Consider the following 26,488-nt stretch of genomic DNA (forward strand, 5'->3'; position numbering starts at 1 on the left):
AACAATTTCTGTTATTATTTCAAATTAATGGTGAAGGAAAGGCAAATGAGAGTGAATTAGATGGAAGAAATGATTTCTTAATTCATGACAATTACTGGTGAGGTTGAACGTGATCACTTTGGGATCTAGTCAATAGAAAAATGTTAACGGATTAAAGTGGGATGTTTGGTTAACATACTGTGTGTGCATGTCTCCATCTGGGCTTTGTCTAGTGCCACATACAGTCTGATTTCTGGTTCTGGTACACACTGACCCATGAGCCTCAACCAGGCCTGCATCATCTGAAGAATAATTTATCTTACCCGTACTCTTTCCTCCCTCTGTTTATTAATTAACGCCAAGATCTCTTCTCGTTTCTTGGCCTGTAGAAAGAAAGAATGGTTGTAGTAATTGCTTTTATTTGTACAATTCTCTATTCCCCAACTCCAAGGAATCAGAGTTTAAAGAATCTCTGCATCTTCTTTATTCAATTGATAAAAGCAACTTTAATTTTGGGTATTTGATACCATTACTAAGTCCTGTTTGTATAGCACCATCACATATAGAGAAACTCCACACTTCTTAATCTCAACAAGTGTCAACAAAGACAAATGCAGCCACCCAAATCCCAGAACATGTAAAGATCCAGTCAGCCTATTTTGATTAAGAGAGGAAGGCAACCAGGAAAATTCTTCCATGTTCTCCATAGACCAATAGCACTGAATGCAAAACATCCAGGTTTCAAATGGACCAGCCTGAAAGCATTAGGTTGAGAATCTTTGGAATTCTCTTCCTGAAGCAGCAGCAAAGGCAGAGTCTTTCAATGTTTTTAAGACGAAGTTAGATATTGTTTTAAGCAGGACAGTGAAAAATTGTCAGGGATAAGTAGAAATGCAGATTTAAGGTTATTGTCAGATCAGCCGTCATTTCATTGAATGGGGAAGCAGGGTTAATGGTTGGAATGGCCTATTCCTGTTCCTAACTCATATGGATGTACATATCATTTCCTTTGTAACATTGCAGAATTTCGGTAGTACATAGAATTAGAGGGATTTCTATGATCAATTAGCATGTTTAATATAATTCCAATTATTCTATAATTTTCATCCTAATGTAGAACAACTTCCTTTTGCAAGTCCTGTGACAGTGAAGCTTTCAGCAATGAAACAATAACAGCTTTTCAAAGTGTTCCATCCACATCATTTCAAACAAGTTTTTATCCGTTGTTCTCTTCCTTTTATTAATGCAAATCTGTATAATTGGAAACAATATTCAGTTAAAGATAGAATTTCACTTAACTGTTTGAATGAAATCACAATAACTATTTCCACTTCTCTCCTCCAGGTTTTGATACAGTCTAAATTCACTTTATTCAAGCCAACACTGAATTCTGTACAAACTTTCTTACTCTACTGAAATCAGCTAATACTACACTTAGGTCAGCTGCCAGACCTGCCGAATTTTTCCAGCACTTCCTGTTTCTACTACCTCAACCTGAAATCTTGAAATTATTCATGAATCTTAAGAATGTAAATTCATCTTCATTTTGGTTCAACTAGCTAATCCTGCATTACAATAAAATAGAGATGGTTGTTTATTTGATTGTTGAATTTTAGTTCTGAGCTGCCAATACTCTATATGTGGAATAAACAGCCTATTGTACTCCTCTCAATTACTGTATTCAAAATGTTCACTTCAGTATCATTATCACTGATAATGCAACATTTAGTGTTACCAATGTTCTCATCACAACACTTGAAATTATGTTCTTTTGTTAAGATTCAGTGACACAGTCCCACACATTTCTTTGCAAGCTCATCCAAGTGCTGTTCACTACATCTGAGCTTTTCCAGTTCATGGTGTCACATACTTGAGAGTTCACTGCAGCTAAACTATGATCAATCCTTTCTCTCACATCTACAAATGTGACTCTTGTAGCAGTAGAATTTGGATAGGAATCAGGACCAAGAAGTCTGATTGATTTTTTTCCCTTTCCCTGCACTGGAGTTGGAGCTAATTACTTAATGTGCACAGTTACTCCTGAAAAGATCAGCTAACTCAGGACACACTGGGGATCAAATATAGAACTGTTCTGATTGTATGGATTAATACCACATCAGGCAGAACAGTTGCCACCAGATCTATTAGGAGAGTCACATCTCATATTCAGAAGGTAAAGGACTAGCTTGCAGGTGGTCTGTTCATTTTTGTTCCCTCAAGTTCAGACACAACAGCTATTTAAAAAGGAATGTAAAAAGATAATTTGGTACTCCTTTTCTATTCCTTACTCATTACCTGATGAAGGAGCAGCGCTCTGAAAGCTAGTACTACCAAATAAATCTGTTGGACTATAACCTGGGAGTGTGTGGTTTTTAAACTTTGTCCACCTCATTCCAACACCAGCATCTCCACATGATGTATTTTATAGACTACTCATACAGAGCTATAGCCTGGTCATGAAAAGGTTAAGACCAGCATTCCATCCCTGTCCTTCATTCATGGGCTGAGAAAAGTTTCAAAGGTTAATTAGTTAAAGAGTCTTTGAGTGAAAGTGACCCATGAATCTCTACTTGCTGATAATCACGGAGAATATTGTAGGTGTTGGTACCACTGGGAACTGCATCCCAGTCTGGCACCATAAATCCCTAAAACTGTCACTATCTGTAAACCTCATGTCCCTCCAGACATTTGTCAGTGCTGCAGACAATTTACATGAACTGTTCCAATTTCTAAGAAGAGCTTTGTGTTTTGTTCTGTTGTGAGTATGTTGAGCAACAGTGTAATAACCGAGTGGGATCAACTAATGCCAGGTCACAGAGAGGGTCACTGCTTAGTCAATAATGATTCTGAGAGTATAGCACACCTTCGGGCATGCTATCTGAACATATTCAGTTACATTCCCAAGACAGGGAGAAAACATATTTTTGGGCTTGTGGACCTTTAGCCAAGGAATCTTAATGGTTAATCAGTGAACTCATGGGCTATTTAGTGGCTCACATACCAGTGAAGAATTGGTTATCTGATGAAATTCTGCGCCATTAAATCAATTCCCCTGAGTCATAAATATTTTATAGATTTGATTCCCATTTGAGTCAAATATTGTCACATGGGATGCAGATGAGATGAGGCTGTTATCCTTATCATTCCTCAGCTGGGGAGGGAGGGGAATGTAAACCAACCAGGGTTCTTGCTCCTGATTACTTAATCAGCAATTCTTGCTAGAAAAAAAATGCCTATAAACTCAGCCGTGCACTAAACTTCCTAACATGGCAGGTAGGAAGTGCATATCCACCAATCACAAGATTTAATCATCATGTGGATGGGTACATAAATAGGAAAGGTTTAGAAGGTCCCTTGTCATGTGTCTTCAAGCTGAGACAATCCCTCTGGGATAATAGGGTTACACTACAAAACACCTCACTTTTCCAACAGTCGTAGTTGATGCCATTATTCAAACTGATCTGAGTGATACAGTTGAATATTCCACCATACATCTTTTTAATACAACAATTTCTTCCACTTCGATTGCACCAAGAGTTCATACAGAGTGGAAGCTGCAAATCAATTGTCGATATTGTCATGGAAGTTGAGAAATGAAATGATTATTTCACCAAAAATGATGCCCTGACTCCTAATCAGATTGCTAAGGAAGATGTAATGGATGCTAATGGATAAAATGCAGTGTATAGCCTTATTAATCAGAAGCATAGGAATGCTGACGAGGATGCTTCTGGTGTGGCCAGGCTGCAGGTCTCAGCAGCTTTCTAAACCCATCCAACCAGATTGCTTACACTTGGCAGCATTCCCAGTCGAGGATAGTTTGTGCACATTTTGCACTATGAGAATACACTATTAAAAAGCATTTACTTCTTCCAAATGTAAATTTATTTACAGAACATTCCTGGCTACCAGCATTTTCATTTAGAGGGAATATGTACTCAAGTAACAATTAACTTCCTGGTTATCTGACAGTGTGAATAATAAAACTATTGACATTGTTATTCCTTTGTTTTATCTGGGACATGTTGCAACTAAGAAACTTCTGATTTTCCACTGAATATGCATTCTCCATTTTCTGTTACAGCATTTTCTCTGCTGTATCATTCCTTTTCCACATCACTTCACATTATGTTTCAATCTGGTGACACAGTCCTTCGCTTCTGTGCTCTACAAAAGTGCATGGAAATGATAGAACAGCCAAAGTAGACAGAGATGAGAGAGGGAAGCACTCACCCAGACCTGAGTGAAGTTACCAGCTACTGACTAATGGGGAGATGTAGAGGGATGGAGGAAATTACTATGAGGCTGTGCCTGTTACTGGTTTCTACCTTAATAACCTCCTAGTATCATGCTTCTACCATATCAGACAGAGTCGAAGGATAAAGGAACTCACATTTTAAAAAGGTTTTTCTCTTGGGATTCATCTGCTTTGTTTGGTGGTGTTTCTTGAGAGAGGCAACACCAGTTTGAGTGGCCTCTCTTTTTGAATACATGCCTGAAGTACTGAAGGAGAGACTTCATTCAGATTTATAATAGTATCCTTTCAAAGCTTTTGATTCTACACAGTGTTGATAATTTTCTTAGAGACTTCTCTTAATTATTGATCTGCTGTCACAAAGTGCCATGAAATTAAGGAAGGAGGTATTGAAGCTTCATAGAAGGCCTACAGTAACAGCAATTCCTTGTTTGAAGCTACTAAATTTTCAGCTGACACCTTTATTAGAGCTTACATTAGCTGTTGGAATGGAACAGTTGGAGTTGTTACTTATATGGAGGTGAGGATAGATGCCTCAATGGTTGTTTGCAAAATGGCAGGATGTGCACAATGTAGGCTTATTCAAAGAGATTTTATCCTAAGAAGCAGAAGACATCGGAAGGCAAGGTTTTGATGAGGTGGGTTATGGATCGAAGGGTCAAATGTCCAAGAGGTTGTTGGTATGGAAAGGCAGCATGACAAGGAAGGAAAGTGACAGGGAAGGCAGGCTGGAGGGAGATATAAGAAACTAAGGTAATGATTAAAGTCAAGAAGGCATCCAAATGGGAGAGGCATTTCAGATTAGATTAGCATGGCAGAGATGAAGAGAGACACATTCTCTTTACAACAGGAGACAGTGATTGAAGTTAATGCCTGAGATCGGTGGTGAGATCCAGTTGGGCCTGTAGCCAATTGAAGCTGCAATGAGATGACAATTAACACAAACACAGGTCCCCCAGGCATTGTAGACCTGTCAGTTTTCATATGTTGTTCATCATTTTTCACATGATGCTGACAGTACATAGAGTAGGACTTTGGTTAGGCCATTTTTGGAATACTGCATTCAATTCTGGTGTCCCTGTTACAGGAAAGATGTTGTGAAACTTGAAAGGCTTCAGAAAAGATTTACAAGGATGTTGCCAGGGTTGGAGGGTTGGAGCGAGAGTGAGAGGCTGAATACGCTGGGGCTACTTTCCCTGAGGTGTCAGGGGCTGAGGGATGATCTTATAGAGGTTTATAAAACAATGAAGGGCACGGATAGGGTAAATAGACTAGGTCTTTTCCCTGACATGGGGAGTCCAAAACTAGAGGGGTATAGGTTAAGTTGAGAGGGGAAAGATTTAAAAGGGACCTATGGGGCAACTTTTTCACATAGAGGTTGAGATATGTTATGTAATGAGCTCCTGGAGGAGGTGGTGGAGGCTGGTACAATTATGACATTTAAGAGGCTTCTGGATGGATACATGGATAGGAAGGGTGTAGAGGGATATGGGCCAAATGCTGGCAATTGGGACTAGATTAGGTTAGGATATCTGGTTGGCATGGTCTGTTTCCATGCTGCATTGCTCTATGACTCTATGACTCTAAGGAACAGCATTCAGGGGCCAAGGGTTTAAGCACACCAGGAAGTAAACTGATAGAGGATTACCTACACAGGACAGTATGGATTATACCTGCCTATTTACTCCAATCCAGTGTTAAACTGTGTGTGTTGCTTCTCAGAGTTAACTTCTCGAAATGTTCCCCCAACATGGTAAAATGGAGACAGCTAACTGATTAGCAGCTTGTTACTCTGTGAAAAGACATTGTTGGCAAAGTCTACAGAAAAATATAATCAAAACAAGAAATAAATTGCCACATTTTTTCAAATACAATATGTGCAAAATAATGTCTTACTCATCTATGCCACACTTAATATCTTACAGTTTCAGAAATAGCCAAAGCTGACACTGTCAAAATTGAAACATAAAAATGCCAGAAATGTTAAGCTGCCAGGCATCATCTGTGGAGACAAACAGAGTTAATGTTCAGGTTGAGAGGACCCTGCATCAGAACTGAAGAGAGATGAAATATAAAAGTTTTTACACTGGTCGAAAGAGTTAGAGAAGAAAAAAAGGCAAGTTCTGTAATAGGATGGAGGACAGGAGAGATAAAATAATGAAATATTTCAACATGTAACAGCCAAAGAAGATGGTAATGGCTCACGAAAAGAAACAAAGGATAAGTCAATATGAAGCATGAATGTTACAATAGCAGCTGATTGAATCCAACAAGGGACAAAGATAGGAACAAACCAGAAAAATCCTCAAAATACGCAGAACAAGCTAAAGGGCAAAGTTAATATTGTTGATTTCAGTATGGAGTCGGGAAGGCTGTGAAGTGCTGAAAGATAAGGTATTGTGCCTTGCGTTTTCATAGAGCTTTTTTGCACACCGTAGCAGGCCATGGGTAGGTCAGAGTAGGAGAAAGGTGGATAGTAACAGGAAGCTAAGACTCATTCTGTGGTCAGAACATTTTGAGGTGTTCTCCAGACATCTAGTCTATATTTGGTCACCCCAGTACAGAGGGGATTACATTTAAACAGCAGGTACAGTACATTGGGTTGAAAATAGTATACGTAGATCATTGTTTCACGAGGAAGGACTGACTAGGCCCAAGGATCGTAAAGAGGTGTGAGGATATGAGTTGCATGAATAGGTACCATGGCAAAAGGGAGAGGGTGTTAGGGAAGACTGAGAAATGGTGTAGGAGGAATGGTTCCTTCTAAGTGCTGAAAAGTGCATGTGGTGGTGGCATTACTCTGAAGCTGAAGAATTGGAGCAGGAGGATGTGTATAACATGGAGACAGGGATGGTGCGGAGGAGGTGATGAGGCAGATGAGGATGAGGATGAGGAAGATGCAATCATCATTCCAGGAGGAAGGGAAATTGGTAAGACCAGAAATGTGAGAGATGGATTGGACACAGTGAAGCTCTCTGTTAATCACCAATATGGTGGGAGTTTTCAGTTTAGGTAATGGGCATACCAGAGGTGTTGGTGTGGAGGGTGCAGCATCAGAACAGATGCAGCAAATTGAGAAATGAGAAAGAAAGTGCAGAAAGGACGGCATAAGGAAGCATACTTGAGGGTGGCTGTGGGAATCTATGGGTTTATAATGAAGATCAGTTAACAGCCTATCCCCATAATTGGCAACAAAGATGGTGAGGATGGAAATTAAAGGATCAGCTAGAAACCAGATGGAGGTAAGAGGATGGAAACTGGAAACAAATCACGCCAAGGACAGGAGATGGCACAAATCCAGTCATCAAAATGTCAGAAACAGATGATGGAGGGGGCTGAGTAGGGCTATACTCATGAACGTTCCATATAACCCAGTAAAGAGCAGGCACAGCAAGGATCCACAGAGCTACACATTGCAAAACCTAATCCAAATAGAGAAAATAATACTTAGGGTGTGTATTTTAGTTCCAGGAATATACTACACTATGCAAAGATGAACTAAAAACACTTCTTAAAAGAAACTTGTTCCAGTTGTGGGCCATCGCTACAGGTTTATACACAATTGTGACATCAGCAGACTAACAACATTGACAGTTCTTTTGTGCTGTTTTTGTGGTTTCCTGAGCACACATGACATACTGTTGCTCGCCACAAACCATGAGCAGTCCTGGAATTTCCTCCCTGAAACCATTCTAAATGTGTCAATAACAAACGGTTTAAGAAGAGAGCTCATTGCCAACTTCTCAATCCTGGTCCAATGAGTAATGCTAACATCCAGAAAATTTTTAAAAATGAGATTCTCTGTATAAAATAAACATTGTAACGTCATGAAAATGTACCACCTTCCATACTATATGTTTATCAAAAATGTTGGGTTCAAAATGCAGCCTTTTCTGAGTTATAAAATTATAAAATCACAAAACACTAGGTTATAGCCCAATAGGTTGATTTGGAAACACTGCCTTTCAGAGCGCTGCTCATTAGGTGGTTGTCACAATCACCTGATGAAGGAGCACACTCCAAAAGGCAGTGTTTTCAAATAAATCTGTTGGACTATAACCTAGTGTTGTGTGATTTTTAACTTTGTCCACCCCAGTCCCACACCGGCTCCTCCAAATCATTTTCTCAGTGAGTTGATATCAGTTGTGATAATGCCTCTGCGTTTAGGTAGGGGATGTAACTAGGATTCTGATCTTGCTAGTTATCCAACAATTTCTGATGCTGGAGTTTCCACTTACAGACATCAATAACAGGATCAGACCAGGCTGTGATTCCCCTGCAGTCAAATAGCAACTATGTGACAGTTGCTTTGGAATAGATTAAATGGACAGGGGTGGAATATTGGGGTGAAGTAGCAGAACACAAAAGTTTGAAACCCAAGTCATTTTGTTTGGAGAGAATCAGATATCCTCACTTTGTCAGCTGGCATGACATGTCCAGCACTCCTCATGTAGTTGCCAGCTGCTTGTACCCCTGTCACATTATGGGTAATCGAAGATGGAGGACGGGAAAAATTTCTGGCTGTAAGAGCTGCTCCTTTTTTTGAGGTATTTTAGGTGATGGAGGTGATTTCCTCGAATTCCAGGAACAGCAATTATTGTTTTATATGCTGTTGCATTGTTTTGGAACTTTGGAAAAAGAAAGTCAAAACAATAGCAGTTTAAAAGGGAGAAGGGCAGACAAAGGAAGCACATGGTGAGGTCAGTGCAGGAGAGAGAGAGAGAGAGAGAGAGGGAGAGAGAGAGAGAGAAAGAACCTGCACAGTTACTGCCTTTGCTGTTTGAATTCGTGTATCGCTGGACATCGGAGTGCATCTGGGAAAATTAACAAACAGTGAAATTCACAACTAATCTTGGAGGAACTGTTGGGCAAAGTTCACAGCACAGAATCAGAGAAGTTAATTGTTGTTTTAAGTCTGTCCAAGAGAAAGGCTGCAGTAGTGAGCAGAGTGGATTCTTTCTTGATTATATGTTTTTGGAGATAAGTCTCTTGAGTAAACTTAAAATATAAGCCATAACTATTAATTAACCTGACACAGTGTTTGTGGGGGAATAAGACGGTGTTATTTTCTGGGTCTGTAGATTGTGAAGGACCAAAAATGGCCTTTACAGTGATATGTACTTCTTGTCAGATGTGGGAGTTTAAAGAGAGTTTAAGGGTTACTCGGGATTATATCTGCCATAAATGCTGTTGGATGCGAATCTTATCAGATCAAGTGGATCGGTTGGAGAGACAGATAGAAGCGATGAGGAATTTGCAACAGCAACAGTATGTGATGGATGGCAGTTATAGGAAGGGGGGCAAGTCTCAGATAAAGTCACATAGATGGGTTCACTCCAGGAAGGGTGAGAGAGGTCGGCACCTAGGGCAGGAGTCTTTTGTGGATATAGCCATTTCAAACAGGTATGCTGTTTTGGAAAATGTAGGGGGTGATGGATTCTCAGGGGAATGTAGCATGAACAACCAAGTTTCTGGTATTGAGACTGGCTCTAATGCAACGAGGGGTACGTCGGCTTCCAAGAGAACAATTACGTTAGGGGATTCTGTAGTCAGAGGTACAGACAGACGTTTCTGTGGCCAGTGGAGAAAAAGCAGAATGGTGCGTTGTGTCCCTGGTGCCAGGATCAAAAAGTCTCAGGGAGGGTGCAGAATGTTCTCACGGGGGAGAGAAGCCAGCAAGAGGTCATTGTCCACATTGGAACCAACGATATAGGAGGGGAAAAGTTTGAGATTCTGAAGGGAGATTACAGAGAGTTAGGCAGGAATTTAAAAAGGAGGTCTGGATCATTGGAATCTCTTTTGGGGTAGAAGTGACCTGTATGAGAAGGACAGATTGCACCTAAATTGGAAGGGGACTAATATACTGGCAGGGAAATTTGCTAGAGCTGCTTGGGAGGATTTAAACTAGTAAGGTGGGGGGGGGGGGGCGGGGGGGGGCGCGCGGTGGGACCCAGGGAGATAGTGAGGAAAGAGATCGATCTGAGACGGGTACAGTTGAGAACAGAAGTGAGTCAAACAGTCAGGGCAGGCAGGGACAAGGTAGGACTAATAAATTAAACTGCATTTATTTCAATGCAAAGGGCCTAACAGGGAAGGCAGATGAACTCAGGGCATGGTTAGGAACACGGGACTGGGATATCATAGCAATTACAGAAACATGGCTCAGGGATGGGCAGGACTGGCAGGTTAATGTTCCAGGATACAAATGCTACAGGAAGGATAGAAAGGGAGGCAAGAGAGGAGAGGGAGCGGCATTTTTGATAAGGGATAGCATTACAGCTGTGCTAAGGGAGGATATTCCTGGAAATACATCCAGGGAAGTTATTTGGATGGAACTGAGAAATAAGAAAGGGATGATCCCTTTATTGGTATTGTATTATAAACCCCCCAGTAGTCAGAGGGAAATTGAGAAACAAACTTGTAAAGAGACCTCAGTTATCTGTAAGAATAATAGGGTAGTTATGGTAGGGGATTTTAACTTTCCAAACATCGACTAGGACTGCCATAGTGTTAAAGGTTTAGATGGAGAGGAATTTCTTAAGTGTGTACAAGACAATTTTCTGATTCAGTTTGTGGATGTACCTACTAGAGAAGGTGCAAAACTTGACCTACTCTTGGGAAATAAGGCAGGGCAGGTGACTGAGGTGTCAGTGGGGGAGCACCTTGGGGCCAGTGACCATAATTCTATTCATTTTAAAATAGTGATGGAAAAGGGTAGACCAGATCTAAAAGTTGAAGTTCTAAATTGGAGAAAGGCCAATTTTGACAGTATTAGGCAAGAACTTTCAAAAGCTCATTGAAGGCAGATGTTCGCAGGTAAAGGGACAGTTGGAAAATGGGAAGCCTTCAGAAATGAGATAACAAGAATCCAGAGAAAGTATATTTCTGTCAGGGTGAAAGGGCAGGCTGGTAAGTATAGGGAATGCTGGATGACTAAAGAAATTGAGGGTTTGGTTAAGAAAAAGAAGGAAGCATATGTCAGGTATAGACAGGATAGATCGAGTGAATCCTTAGAAGAGTATAAAGAAAGTAGGAGTATACTTAAGAGGGAAATCAGGCGGGCAAAACGGGGACATGAGATAGCTTTGGCAAATAGAATTAAGGAGAATCCAAAGAGTTTTTACAAATACATTAAGGACAAAAGGGTAACTAGGGAGAGAATAGGACACCTCAAAGATCAGCAAGGCGGCCTTTGTGTGGAGCCACAGAAAATGGGAGAAATACTAAATGAATATTTTGCATCAGTATTTACTGTGGAAAAGGATATGGAAGATATAGACTGTAGGGAAATAGATGGTGACATCTTGCAAAATGTCCAGATTACAGAGGAGGAAGTACTGGATGCCTTGAAAAGGTTAAAAGTGGATAAATCCTCAGGACCTGATCAGGTGTACCTGAGAACTCTGTGGGAAGCTAGAGAAGTGATTGCTGGGCCTCTTGCTGAGATATTTGTATCATCAATAGTCACAGGTGAGATGCCAAAGACTGGAGGTTGGCAAACGTGGTGCCACTGTTTAAGAAGGACGGTAAAGACAAGCCAGTGCACTATAGACCGGTGAGCCTGACCTCAGTGGTGGGGACGTTATTGGAGGGAATCCTGAGGGACAGGATGTACATGTATTTGGAAAGGCAAGGACTGATTAGGGATAGTCAACATGGCTTTGTGCGTGGGAAATCATGTCTCACAAACTTGATTGAGTTTTTTGAAGAAGTAACAAAGAAGATTGATGAGGGCAGAGCAGTAGATGAGATCTATATGGACTTCTGTAAGGCGTTCGGCAAGGTTCCCTGTGGGAGACTGATTAGCAAGGTTAGATCTCATGGAATTGTGGGAGAACTAGCCATTTGGATACAGAACTGGCTCAAAGGTAGAAAACAGAGGGTGGTGGTGGTGGAGGGTTGTTTTTCAGACTGGAGGCCTGTGACCAGTGGAGTGCCACAAGGATTGGTGCTGGGTCCTCTACTTTTTGTCATTTACATAAATGATTTGGATGCGAGATTAAGAGGTACAGTTAGTAAGTTTGCAGATGTCACCAAAATTGGAGGTGTAGTGGACAGCAAAGAGGGCTACCTCAGACTACAACAGGATCTTGACCAGATGGGCCAATGGGCTGAGAAGAGGCAGATGGAGTTTAATTGAGATAAATGCGAGGTGCTGCATTTTGGGAAAGCAAATCTTAGCAGGACTTATACACTTCATGGTAAGGTCCTAGGGAGTGTTGCTGAACAAAGAGACCTTGGAGTGCAGGTTCATAGCTCCTTGAAAGTGGAGTCGCAGGTGGATAGTATAGTGAAGAAGGCGTTTGGTATGTTTTCCTTTATTGGTCAGAGCATTGAGTACGGGAGTTGGGAGGTCATGTTGCGGCTGTACAGGACATTGGTTAGGCCACTGTTGGAATATTGTGTGCAATTCTGGTCTCCTTCCTATTGGAAAGATGTTGTGAAACTTGGAAGGGTTCAGAAAAGATTTCCAAGGATGTTGCCAGGGTTGGAGGATCTGAGCTACAGGGAGAGGCTGAACAGGCTGGGGCTTTTTTCCCTGGAGCGTCAGAGGCTGAGGGGTGACCTTATAGAGGTTTACAAAATTATGAGGGGCATGGATAGGATAAATAGACAAAGTCTTTTCCCTGGGGTCGGGGAACCCAGAACTAGAGGGCATAGGTTTAGGGTGAGAGGGGAAAGATATAAAAGAGACCTAAGGGGCAACATTTTCACGCAGAGGGTGGTACGTGTATGGAATGAGCTGCCAGAGGAAGTGATGGAGGCTGGTACAATTGCAACATTTAAGACGCATTTGGATGGGTATATGAATAGGAAGGGTTTGGAGGGGGCTGGCAGGTGGGACTAGATTGGGTTGGGATATCTGGTCAGCATGGACAGGTTCGACCGAAGGGTCTGTTTCCATGCTGTACATCTCTATGACTCTATGAAATATGGAGAGAAATAAGTTATCTTATCTACTTGGCTACAGACACCAAAATCTCATTTCCCAGTCTCTTTCTAGCTACTGCAGAAAACAGCTTAAAAACCACAGGCAGTTTCTGAGAGAAAGAGGACAAGGCTTTATGTCTACAACACCGCTCTGCAGAAATTTGAAAACTAGCAGTGCTGATACAAGAATCTAGCAAGGTTCCTGTCAACCACTTCCTGTTGGCTGTTCACTTGCTGTACAGTTCTTGTTCTTAGACCACTTACAACTTGGAAATGCACATTGTTTGATACTGCGTACTGTATTAGAAGAGACGCATCACCATCAGAATAACTTTTACATTTACAAATTCCAAAAAAATCATTCACTCTTAAAATTGTTTTTTTTAACGAATTCAATCAGAGTCCCTTGACCTCTTAGCACTTCGACGAGGAGATCTTCTCACATTCCTCAGGCTAAATTCAAGAGTATTTTTATTTTTTTGATTTTAATGCAAGATCAGCATCAGTCTTGGTGTGATAAATCCTACAAGCCCTTAGGAATCACTAATTAATCGCCTTATAAAGTCTATTGCGAATGACTTTCCATGGTAACGGGCAATGGTCTACCCAGCTGGAACTAGTAACCTGAAAAATGATGTTATTGTAAGGGGTTGGGTCTGGGTTCAAGTCTCATCTGCTCCAGAGATGTGTAATAATGTCTCTGAACAGGTTGACTAGAAAAATTAGGTTAAATAAAAAATAAAGGTCTCTGTTAGCAGTCTCTGTGACACAGTGGGTCAGCACATTCAGCCGTTAACCAGACAGCTGGAGGCTCAAAACCACCCAGGAATGCAGTTCACTTTACTTTAGAGGTCCTCTTGTGATACAGAGGTAATGTCCCTACTACTGGACCAGGATACCCAAGTTTTAAGTCCCACCTGCTCCAGAGCTGAGTATAACATCTCTGAACAGGTTGACTAGACATGAGGTTCAGTAAAAATTTTTCTTTAATTATAAAGCAGACATGTGTCCTTAAGCTGTAATGCTTGTAAATATTAATTGGCTATTCAGGTGATCACTGGTGCTGGTTAAAAGGAGTAAAAAACCAAAAGAAAAGCCAGGGTGCATTTGGTGGCAAAGTTGCTCAGTATTAGGTGATCTAAGAAAAAAGAAGAAAAAGAAGAAACAAAAGCAAACCCAGATGGCTTTTGTGGTGTGGTGGTAGCGTCCCTGCCTCTGAACCAGGACTAATTGGGACTGTTAATCTGGTTCAAAGAGGGAGCCCTGGCTGACATATAAAATAGGGGAGTGTCAGAGATGCTGACATTCTGGTAGCTGACTCTGAACGAGGCAGTACTAAAGTAAAGGACTGTACATGTGTAAATAAAGAGTGACTTGGCAATGGATACCTGTCTCTGTGGAATTACTTCACCAGGAGGTCTGGGTTGAAGTCTCACTGGTTCCAGGTGTGTGTAATAACATTTCTGTACAGATAAATTAGAAAATATAATAAAGCAGACACTTGGAGGCCTATGGTTCAAATCCCAACTGCTCCAAAAGTGTGTAATAACATCTCTAAATAAGCTGATTTTGTTTAAAAGCTTATGGTGGTGATGGTGGTGGTTTTGGTGGTGGTGGTGGTGGTGGTTCGGAGCTAAACAAAAATGAAAAGGAAAGTTCCAATGATTTAGTGCGGGAAAGTCATTCAGCTGTGAGCATAGACTGCCTTATCTCCTCCTCCAATTCTATTTTGATTTTGTCCCTACCTCCCCCTCACCTTTGATGGTTTGTATTGTCCTTAACAGAGCTTTGCATGTAAATATTTAATTGGTGATTAAATATTTACATGGGTGATTACTGGCAGTGGTTAGTAGAATCACAGAACTTTACAGGACAGAAGAAGGACATTTAGCCCATCATTACTGTACCAGCTCCTGAAATAGCTAGTCAGTTAGTTACACTCTCCAGTCCTATCTCCAAAACATTCTAAGTTCATCACTTCCAAATATATATCTAGCTCTCTTTTGAAATGTCCTATGGAATCCACTTCCACCACTCTCCCAGGCAGCCTATTCCAAAACTAACAACTCTCTGAGTAGTTTTTCCTCATCTCATTCCGAGCTCTCTTACTGACAATCTTGAAATTGTGATCCCTAGCTACTGACATACCAACATGTAGAAACAGAATATCCTTCTTTACCCTTAATTTCTCTGCTCCAAGGAGAACAAGCTCAGTTTCTCTAATCTTTGCTAAAATTGGTCATTCCTGGTATCATTCTTGTCAACCTCCTCTAAATTCTCTCCAGACATCACTTCCTTACTTTTATATTCAATGCTTCTATTTACAAACCCAAGGATCCTCTAAGCCTTCTTAACAACTGTTTCAACTTGCCTGACCACATTCAGAGAATTCCACTTATAAACCCTGAGGTCCATCTGTTACTGCACTCCCCTCAACATCATACCATTCAGTCAGCATTGTCTCTCCATGTTTCTTTTACCAAAATGTATTACCTCACATTTCTCTGCCTTGAAATTCAGCTGTTTAGCTCACACCCTATTCACCTTTCTTTTGAAATTCTCCCATTTATCATCCACTCTTTTATCTACCAAAATGCATTACCAATGAATTTTCTCTAGTTCAACTTTTAGATCCAGTCTGGGATCTTAATCATTGACTGATTTTTGTCCTTTACCATATTAATATTGAATCTTATTACGTTATGATTGCTATTTCCCAAATGTGCCCCCATTCTGACATTCTCCACTTGGCCTGCCTCATTTTCTAGGGCCAGAAGACACAGCCCCTTTCCTGGAAACACAGTTCCAGAAAGTTCTCCAGCACACATTGCAGAATGTTTACTGGTCTATAATAAATATCCAACAATAAATACCACATCATTGTTCCCTTCTTGATTCTCACCTCCAACCAGATACTAATTTAGGACTTGTATCTTGTTCAAGGTCAATGATACTACCTTTGACTAAAACTGCTATACTTCCTTCCCCTTCACCCAACTAGTTCCTACACCAATTGTGTATGATAGCACTTCCGGATATTAAAAAAAAACAAAAATAAAGACCAAATTATGTGTGATAGCACTTATGGATACTTTTTTTAAAAAAAAGACTCAGAAAATACTCTTGCAATGCAGTAGTAGTGTGCAATAACATCTCTGATCAAACTGATCAGAAAAAATATCTAGACAATATAAAACAAGCAGACCCAATTTAGTGTGACAGCACTTCCGATATTGAAAAAAATGCAGAGCTGATTCATGCCTGGGTGTCCTTAAAGAGGGAGCACACGGTATCCATCAATTCCTTGAGAGATGGTGGGTACCAGAGGGGGAGGGGGATACAGTGCTTTATCTCGCCACCCAACTCCAGTTTGATTTAGTCCTGCACCACTCTCCCTACCTATCCCACCTCCCCCCCCCACCCCTTCCAACCCTCCCCACCCCTTCACATTTGATGGTTCGCAATGCCCATAGTGGGCTTTTCTAATTGGTTGCACAGGTCTGGTGGTGGTTAATAGTTGAAAGACAATAATAAGTCGCAGTGGGCTTAGTGGTTAGCACCACGGTGGCTCAGTGGTTAGCACTGCTGCCTCACAGCGCCAGGGACCAAGGCTCGATTCCAGCCTCGGGCAACTGTCTGTGTGGTATTTGCACATTCTCCCCGTTTATGCGTGGGTTTCCTCCCACAGTCCAAAGATGGGCATGTTTGGTGAATTGGCCGTGCTAAATTGCCTATAGTGTACGTTATAGCCAGGGGTAAATATAGGGTAGGTTAATATGTCTGACTGGATTGCTCTTCAGAGGGCCGGTGTGGATTTGTTGGGCCCAAGGGCCTGTTTCCACACTGTAGGGATTCTAATTATATTTAAAAGGGATCTAAGAGGCAATATTTTCAAGCAGAGGGTGGTGCGTATTTGGAATGAACTGACAGAGGAAGTGGTAGACGCTGGTACAATTACAACATTTAAAAGCATCTGGCTAGGACATGAATAGGAAGGGTTTAGAGGGTGTGATGCTGCTGCTCCTTTAACAAGGTTGTGCTGTCCTTGTTTTTTATTTCTCAGAGGGGATGTAAACGCAGAGACTCCAAGAGGTTTAGGTTTGAAGGGTTTTAGGGCCAATTTGATTGTAGCTAACAGATTCTGCTTCAGACAAAAGGCTTTCAAGTTTAAAAATAATACTTGTACAATGAAAGGGGAAGGGACAGTTCTCCCAGCTCAGCTTTTCTCGGGTTTGGTTTGGTTTTAGCAGTCTGACGATTCAGTGAAAGCAGTCAGTCAGTTAAGAAGCTGCTAGAGCTGAAAATGTGTTGCTGGAAAGGCGCAGCAGGTCAGGCAGCAAGCTGCTAGACCCAAAGAAACAGGTCCATGCTGATCCTCCCTGTCTCTGACATCTCTCCTGTAAGAACGTGTTGGATTTTTCCTTTTTATGCAAAGGGGTGTTAATGCGGATTGTTGCAAGTATTTGGAACATCGTCATTGAGCTGGGGGATAATCTGTTGGGTTTACGGATAGGTTGTTATTCTGTATTCTGTTTTGTTTGTGTTTCATTTGGTAATCTTGCAAATAAATTCTGTTTTGTTTAAAACTAAGTGGTTGGGCCAGCTGCATCACTCCTGGAATATCCACTCTACACCTGCTTAAAACATCTAGCAAAGTTAGGATCCGGGCTACTTTCTTGAAATGTTTTGACGGGGTCTGGCCTGGTTCATAATAAGAGATATGGGTCAAACACTGGCAAATGGGACCTCATTCATTTAGGATATCTGGTTTGCATGGACAAGTTAGACCAAAGACTCTGTTTCTGTGCTGTATATCTTTGTGCTTCTGGATCAACCATTTTCATTTTCAGCTTAAATAATATGATACTGAAACAAGCACCGGAATAAAAAGCTGCTCAAAGATCAAGAAGCACAACCTTAAATTATGAATTCAACTGCTTTCTGTGCATTCTGTTATCCAATTAGAGTAAACACGACTCTTTCAAAGAAATGGTTTTTGACTGTGTGAAAAGGTTTTCCAGCAAATGAAATGTAGAAGACATAGTGACACGATCATAACTGCATCATTGCTTATGTGGAAAAGCACTTCTCTCCTTCACATTAATAAATAGGTAAAATACAAAAAAAACAATCCTGTACCCCAAGAACTTCATGTAGAGTTGGAGACAGTCACAGAAAGGAGCATGTAAGTGACACAGCCAGAGTTTTCTGTTAGTGCACCAACACAATAAGTGCATTGGCTTCTGCTTTTACCACCTGCTATTGCAGGTAGGGCCTAGGAGCAGCATTAACTTGCTTTCATACCATGCTTTTAATGTAGAAAAACATCCAGAGAGACTTCCCAGGGTCATAAATAAATGAAAATTGACACCAAACCAAAACAGGGCTAGTGTTAATATAGATGTGTTTTATAAGATGTTGGAACACAGGGAAACCATTCAGCCCAATAAGTTTACTCAGACCACTAATGAGATCATGGCTGATCTGATAAATCTCAACTCAATTTCTCGGCCTTTTGGCTGTAATCCTGATCCCTCACTGATTAAAAATCTATGTCAGATAGCAACCCAGCTTCGACAGTCCTCTTCTGTAAAGAATTTCACAGGTTCATCACTTCTGAGAGAAAAAAAATCTCTTATGTCTCAAATAAGTTACCTTGTTCTGAGATTCTGTCCTCTGGTCCTTCACTCACCCACAAGGAGAAACAATCTAACTGTATTGAACCTGTCAAGTCCCCTAACAACAAAAACAAAAATTGCTGGAGAAATCCAGCAGGTCTGGCAGCATCTGGAAGAAGAAAATTAAAGTGTGTAGTGCTGGAAAAACACAGCCGGTCAAGCAGCATCTGAGGAGCAGCAGAATCAATGTTTCAGGCATAAGCCCTTCATCAGGAATGTGACTTGTGGGCCAAGGGTGCTGAAAGATAAATGGGACGTGGGTGGGGCTGGGGGGGAAGGTAGCTGGGAGTACAATAGGTAGGTGAAGTAGGGGTGAAGGTGATACGTCGGCACAGAGGGTGGAACAGATAGGTGGGAAGGAAAATGGACAGGTAGGACCGTTCAAGAGGGTAGTGCAGAATTGGAAGGTTGGGACTGGGATTAGGTGGGGGGAGGGGAAATGAGGAAACTGGTGAAATCCACATTGATCCCATGTGGTTGGAGGGTCCCAAGGCAGAAATAAGTTAGGGTTTGGCAATGGAGGAGGCCCAGGGCCTGCAAGTCTTTGGCGGAGTGGAAGGGGCAGTTAAAGTCTTCGAGCCACAGGGCAGTGGGGTTGGTTAGTAAGAGTGTCCCAGAGATGTTCTCTGAAATGATCCGCAAATTGGCGTCCTGTCTCCCCCAAACTAGAGCAGACCACATTGGATGCAACAGATGACGTGTATAGAAGTACAGGTAAATCCCTTTGGGGCCTTGAATGGAGATTATTGGGGGAGGTGTGGGTGCAGGTTTTGCACTTCTTGCCTTGGCAGGGGAAGGTGCCAGGAATGGAGGGTGGGTTGGATGGGGGTGCGGACCTAACAAGAGAGTCGCAGAAGGAATGGTCTCTGGGGAATGCAGATGGGGTGGGGAGGGAAATATATCTCTGGTGGTGGGGTCTGTTTGTAGGTGGCAGAAATGACGAAGGATGATGCACTGTATCTGGATGTTGTTAGGTTGGAAGGTGAAGACCGGGGTGGGAGTGGGGGGGTTCTGTTCTTGTTGCGGTTAGAGGAGTGGGGTTCAAGGGCAGAGGTGCAGGAAGTGTAGGAGATGCACTGGAGGGCATTTTTGACCACGTGGGAGGGGAAATTGGGGTCTTTGAAGAAGGAGGCCACCTGGGATGTTCCATGGTGGGACTGGTTATCCTGGGAGCAGATGCGGCAGAGGCAGAAGAATTGGGAATAAGGGATAGCGTTTTTACAGGAGGCAGGGCGGGAGGAGGTGTAGTCCAGGTAGCTGTGGGTTTGGAGTAGAAGTCCATGTTAATTTGGTTGCCGGAAATGGAGATGGAGAGATCCAGGAAGGGGAGGAGATGTCCGAGATGGTCTAGGTGAACTTAAGGTCGAGGTCAAAGATGTTTGTGAAGTTGATGAACTGTTCAACATCCTCATGGGAGTACAAGGTAGCGCTGATACAGTCATCGATGTAGTGGAGGAAAAGGTGGAGAATGGTGCCGGTGCAGCTGCAGAAGATGGACTTTTCCATGTCTGAGGAAGGAGATGTTGCTGTGATAGTGAGTCTGCTTCTGGATGTGACTGAAGAGCTTCAGGATATGGCTGAAAGAGGACATCTCCCACCCTGCCTCCTGTAAAAATGCCATCCCTTATTCCAAATTCCTCTGCCTCTGCCGCATCTGCTCCCAGGAGGACCAATTCCACGATAGAACACACCAGATGGCCTCCTTCTTCAAAGACCACAATTTCTCCTCCCACGTGGTTGATGATGCCTTCCAGTGCATCTCTTCTACTTCCCATTCCTCTGCCCTGGAAAGCCACCCCTCCAATCGCAACAAGGACACAACCCCCCTCCCCCCTCCCCCAGTCCTCACCTTCCCCCCTACCAACATCCAGATACATTGCAACATCCTCCACCACCTACAAACAGTCCCCACCATCCCTATCTGAGTATCAGAGAGACCATTCCCTCTGCGACTCCCTTGTCAGGTCCACACCCCCCACTTCCGACACCTTTCCCTGCCACCATAAGAAATGCAAACTCTGCACCCAAGCCTCTCCCCCTCACCTCATCCAAAGCCCCAAAGGATCCTTCCACATCCAACAGAAATTCACCTGTACTTCCACACGTCATCTACTGTATCCATTGTGGCCTCCTCTATATTGGGGAGACAGGACGCCAACTTGCGGATCATTTCAGAGAACATTGCTGGGACACTTGCACTAACTAACCCCACTGCCCTGTGTCTGAACACTTTAACTTCCCCTCCCACTCTGTCAAGGACATGCAAGTCCTGGGCCTCCTCCATCACCAAACCCTAATCACCTGACGCCTGGAGAAAGAACGCTTCATCTTCCACCTTGGGATCCTTCAACCACAGGATCAACATGCATGTCACCAATTTCCTCACTTCCCACTCCCCCACCTAATCCCAATCCCAACCTTCCAACTCTGTACTACCCTCTTGAACAGTCCTACCTGTCCGTCTTCCTTCCCATCTATCTGTTCCACCCTCTGCGCCGATCTATCACCTTCACCACCACCTTCATCAACCTATCGCATTCCCAGCTAATTTCCCCCCAGCACCACCTACATCCCATTTACCTTTCAGTGCCCTTGGCCCATAAGCATAATTCCTGATGAAGGGTTTATGCCCGAAACGTTGATTTTCCTGCTTCTCAGATGCTGCCTGACTGGCTGTACTTTTCCAGCACCGCACTCTTTGACTCATCTCCAGCATCTGTAGTCTTCACAGAGTTAACGTTTTGGGTCCAGTGACTCTTTATCAGAACTGTTAGTAGCTAGGAAAAAATGGTATTTACGCTGAAGCCAAAGTTGGGGGGAAGGGATTGGGAGCTGGGAGTGGGGGATGAGGTGAGCGGAGAATGGATGGTCAGAAACAGAGCCCAGAGACAGAGAGATGTAAAAGGAGTAGGGAAACAAGGAGATTATACATAGCAGGTTAGTAGAGAAGTAAAGCTGAATAAGTGATAATAAGAGCTAAGAGTGAGGAGGTGGGTTAGCTATGCTGAATGCAATCCATATAATGGGCCGAGGAATACGTGAGAATGGGTGACTGTGCAAAAAGCAACCTATGTCATAACAGGATGTGGGATGGGTGAAAAATCTGGAAGGGTGGATAAGCCCACCCCCACATGCGTCAGCAGACTTGAAATGCTAACTCTGCTTTCTTCCCACAGATGCTGCCAGACCTGCAGATTTTCCCCAGCATTTTCTGTTTTTGTTTCAGATCTCCATTATCCACAGTTCTTGGTTTTATTTAAGTCCCTGAAGAATTTTATATGTTTCAATAAGGTCACCTCTAATTCTTCTGAACTCTGATGAGTACAGGCCCAACTACTCTACCTCTCCTCATAAAACAGTCCTTCCACACCTGGAATCAGAGTAGTGAATCCTTGGTGGACTGCATGCAATGCAGTATGTCTTTCCTTAAATATTGTTCATACTATTCCAGCTGTGGTCTGACCAGTGTCTTATATAGTTTTAGGTAGACTTTCAATTTTTATATTTCATTCCTTTTGAAATAAAGGCCAAAATTCCATTTGCCTTCCTATTACTGACATAATTTGGATGCTAGCTTTTGTGATTTATGCATGAGGATTCCCAAATCCCTCTGTGCTTAAGGTTTCTGCTGTCTTTCTCCATTTAAATAACACTCAATTCCCTATACTTCCTTCGAAATGCATAACCTCACATCTTTCCTCATTGTGTGCCGTCTGCCAAATGTTTGCCACTTGCTTAACTTGACTATATTTCTCTGCAGTCACTTTGAATCATCCTTACCACTTACCTTCCCACCTATACTGGTATCATTTGCAATACTGGCTATTATACATTCATTTCCTTCACCCAACTCATTAACATAAATTGGAAATAATTGTGGTCCCTGCTCTGATGCCTGTGGCCTTCACTCATTATAGGTTGCCATTCCCAAAGATACCACTCCCCCCACCTTATCCCAACTTTCTGTTACTTAGCTAATCCCCTATCCATGCTAATATATTCTCTTCAACACCATGGAATATTATCTTATTCAGAAGACTAACATGTGGTACCCTATCAAAAGCGTTCTGAAAATCTAAATATTTTCCATCCACTACTCCCCTTTCTTTTCCTTTTCATATATTTAAAGAAGCTCTTGCTGCCCATCTTGAGAATACTTGCAAGCTTACACTCATTATTATTATTTTGGTCAACTTGTGTCGATTTTTAGAACTTTCCCAATCCTCTGGCTTATTACTAAGATTTGCCACATTATATATGTCTTCTTTCCATTTGATGTTGTCCTTAGCTTCCCTGGTTAACTATGGTTGGTTTATCCCCTTCCTAGATTTCTTTCTCACTGGAATGTATCTTTGCCGAAGTCTTGGACTATTTTCTCAAATGCCTGCCAACTTCATTCCAGGTAGCTTGCCTCTGTAATTGTTCTGTAATTACCCTGAATGCAAACTTGTTCCTGACCCAGACAGGTTCCTTCCTCTGAACTGGAAAGCTAAAATCTACCATGTTATGGTTGATGTTACAGATCAGGAGCATTTAACTGAAATGTACAGGGGCGAGTCTGTGAAGAGGTGGAAGTTGAGAATGAGAATTTTAAAATTGTTGCCAAATGAGACCCAACATCGGTCACACAAACAGCAGTGATGAGTAGACAGGCCTCAGCCTGATCTGTAATAAGATTAACAGAATTTTAGACAATCTCAAATTTTTGGACAAATATAGAAGAAGAGTTCAGACAGCATTGGAATCTCATTGTAAGAAGAATTGTGGGCCAAACCACCTGACTAGCTTTCTGTGACATATTGTGTCAGTACAGCAACTTACCAGTAATCAGTACAAAGGCGAAGCACATAGTCAGAAAGCTCACCACAAAATGCTATCGTTACATTTCATACACTCACCTTCTCTAATAACCTTGCCTTTTCATCTGCTTTCAACTGCATGTGAGCTTCAATCAGGAGTTGCTTAGATTCTGGTTAGAAATAAAAGATTGAAAAGACGTCCATTTCAAAGCTTTAAATAAGGAACCACAATGAAATGCAGTGACTATAAGGCAAAGAGCAGAAGTAAGCTACTCAGTCCATCGATTCTGCTCAGACAATCAAAGAGAACATGGCTGACCAAATAATCCTCAATACCACTTCCTTGACTTACCCTGTAATCCCTGATTCTCTTACCTTCCCTTGATTAAGAGTCTGTCCATCTCAGCCATGGATACAATTACCTAGCCAGCTCTACAACTCTGTGCAGTAAAGAATTCCACAGATTCACCCTCAGAGAACAAACTGCTCCTCATCTCTGTCCTAACTGGGTGATCCCTTACTGTAAGAGGAGGAGGGCAAGGAAACCAAACTCTCCACATCTGCTCTGTCAAACCTCTGAAAGTTTTCACTTCAATAAAGTCACCTGTAAATCCTCTAGACTTCAATGAATTCAAGCCCAACCTATTCAATCTGTTCTCATAAGGAAATCTCTCCATACTTGTGATCAATCCAATGAACCTTCTTTGGACTGACCCCAATACCAGTACAGGGGGTTCCCGATTTACAAATATCCAACTTACGAATGCTTGTACTTACAAACGGAATCCCATGCAGAGTTTTGAAATGTGAAGATCTGATATACAAACTTTTCCTGTAATCACAAATGATTGCTTTCCATTGTCCTGAATGTGCTCAAACTTGCAAACAAATTGTCTTGCAAATGGACTCTAGAGCAGAACCCGTCCACAATCTAGGACCACTCTATTATTCCTCAGATAAGGGGATCAAATTATTTCACAATATCTAGGTATGGTCTGACTAGTGCCATATATCATTTTATACTCCATTTCTTTTGACAGGCTAACATTCCATTTGCTCTCCTGTAACCTGCTGAACCTGAACGCCAGCCTTCTTTGATTTTTGCATGAGGACACCCAAATCCCTCTGTGCGGTAGCTTTCTCAATTTAAATAAAAGAATCATAGAATCCCTACAGTGTGGAGCAGGCCACTTGCCCCATAGAGTCCACACCAACCCCTTGAAGAGCATCCCAACCCGACCTACCTATCCCTGTAACCCTGCATTTCCCACAGCGAACCCACCTAGCCTGCACGTCGCTGGACACAACAGGAAATTTGGCATGGCCAACCTACCTAAGCTGCACATCTTTGGAGTATGGGAGGAAATCTGAGCAGGAAACCCACACAGACAAAGAGAGAATGTACAATCTTCACAAAGATGGCTATCCAATGGTGGAATCAAACCCATGTGATTGGCACTGTGAGGCAGCAGTGCTAATCACTGAGCCACTATTCTGCCAAATATTCAGCTCCTCTATTCTTCCTGCGAAGTGCATGACATCACATGTTCACACATTATATTCCATTCACTTAATCTATTTACATATCCCTCTGACATTTCTCCACTTGCCTTCTCACCTATTTTTATGCTATCTGCAAACTTGGCACCAGTACATTCACTTTCCTCATCAAAATCATTAATATATATTGTGAATCATTGTGGATCCTGCATCGCGGCACTCCATTAGTTACAAATTGCCATCCTGAAGATGCCACCCTTAATCCAAATCTCAGTCATCTATTAGCTAGCCGAACCTCTATCTATGCCAATATACTCCATCCAGCACCATGGAATCTTCTCTTATTAAATAGTATATCAACTGTCTTCTGAAAATCCAAATACATTATATTTCAGGTTCCCCATTATCCATTCTGCTTTTTTATGTCTTCAAACGAATTCTTATATATTTGTTAGGGATCATTTCTCTTTCTGTTGCTATGCTTTTTTGTATTTCTAAATGCTCTGCTATGACATGCTTTATAATAGGCTCTAATGCTTTCCAGTAATCGATGCTGAGCTAACTGACATTGTCCATTAACCTGTTATTGTCTCTTTCCTTTTTTGAATAAGGGTGCTACATTTTTATATTATTCACTTGTGGGATATGGGTGTCACTGGCTGGGCCAGTATTTTGCCTGTCCTTAACTCCCTTGAAAAGCTACTGGTAAGCTGCATCTTGAACTGCTGTAGTCCATGTGCTGTAGGTAGACCCATAATACCATTAGGGAGGAAATTCCAGGATTTTGATTCAGTGACTCTGAAGGAATGGTGATACATTTCCAAGTCAGTATGGTGAGTGACTTGGAGGGGAACTCGCAGGGGCCGGTGCTCCCACATACCTGCTGCCCTTGTCCTTTGAGATGGTCGTGGTCATGGTTTGAAAGGTGTTGTCTGAGCATCTTTGGTGAATTTCTGCAGTGCTTCTGTGGATTGTATACAGTGCTGTTACTGAGCATCAGTAATGGAGGCAGTGAATGTTTGTGGATGAGGTGCTAATCAAGTCAGTTGCTTTGTCTTGGATGGTGTCAAGCTTCATGAGAGTTGTTGGAGCTGCAACAACCAGGCACATGGGGGGCTGATTTATTCACCACCGCATTCTTAGGCTCTGACCCACTCTTGTAGCCACTGTGTTTATGTGGGAAGTCCAGATGAGTTTCTGGTCAATGATAACCTCCAGGATGCTGATAGTGGTGGATTCAGTGATAGTAACACTGCTGAATGTCAAGGGACAGTGATTAGATTGATTCTTATTGGAGATGGTCATTGCTTGGCATTTTTCTTTCCACTTGTCAGTCCAAACCTGAC

At 42.1% G+C, this 26,488-nt stretch overlaps 1 protein-coding gene across 2 annotated transcripts in view; it reads right to left on the bottom strand.

Moving 5' to 3' along the window:
• Positions 1-26,488, bottom strand: part of hoatz (HOATZ cilia and flagella associated protein) — a 63,230-nt gene that overhangs the window by 21,897 nt on the left and 14,845 nt on the right. For both annotated transcript variants that reach the window (XM_072593513.1, XM_072593512.1), the window contains exons 3-4: positions 23,742-23,812; positions 303-362 (exon numbers count right to left, since the gene is read on the bottom strand). In XM_072593513.1, the coding sequence (XP_072449614.1) occupies positions 303-362; positions 23,742-23,812 (131 nt within the window). The remainder of the gene's footprint in view (positions 1-302; positions 363-23,741; positions 23,813-26,488) is intronic.

The sequence above is a fragment of the Chiloscyllium punctatum genome, chromosome 23, assembly GCF_047496795.1.
Source record: "Chiloscyllium punctatum isolate Juve2018m chromosome 23, sChiPun1.3, whole genome shotgun sequence".
NCBI lineage: Eukaryota > Metazoa > Chordata > Chondrichthyes > Orectolobiformes > Hemiscylliidae > Chiloscyllium > Chiloscyllium punctatum.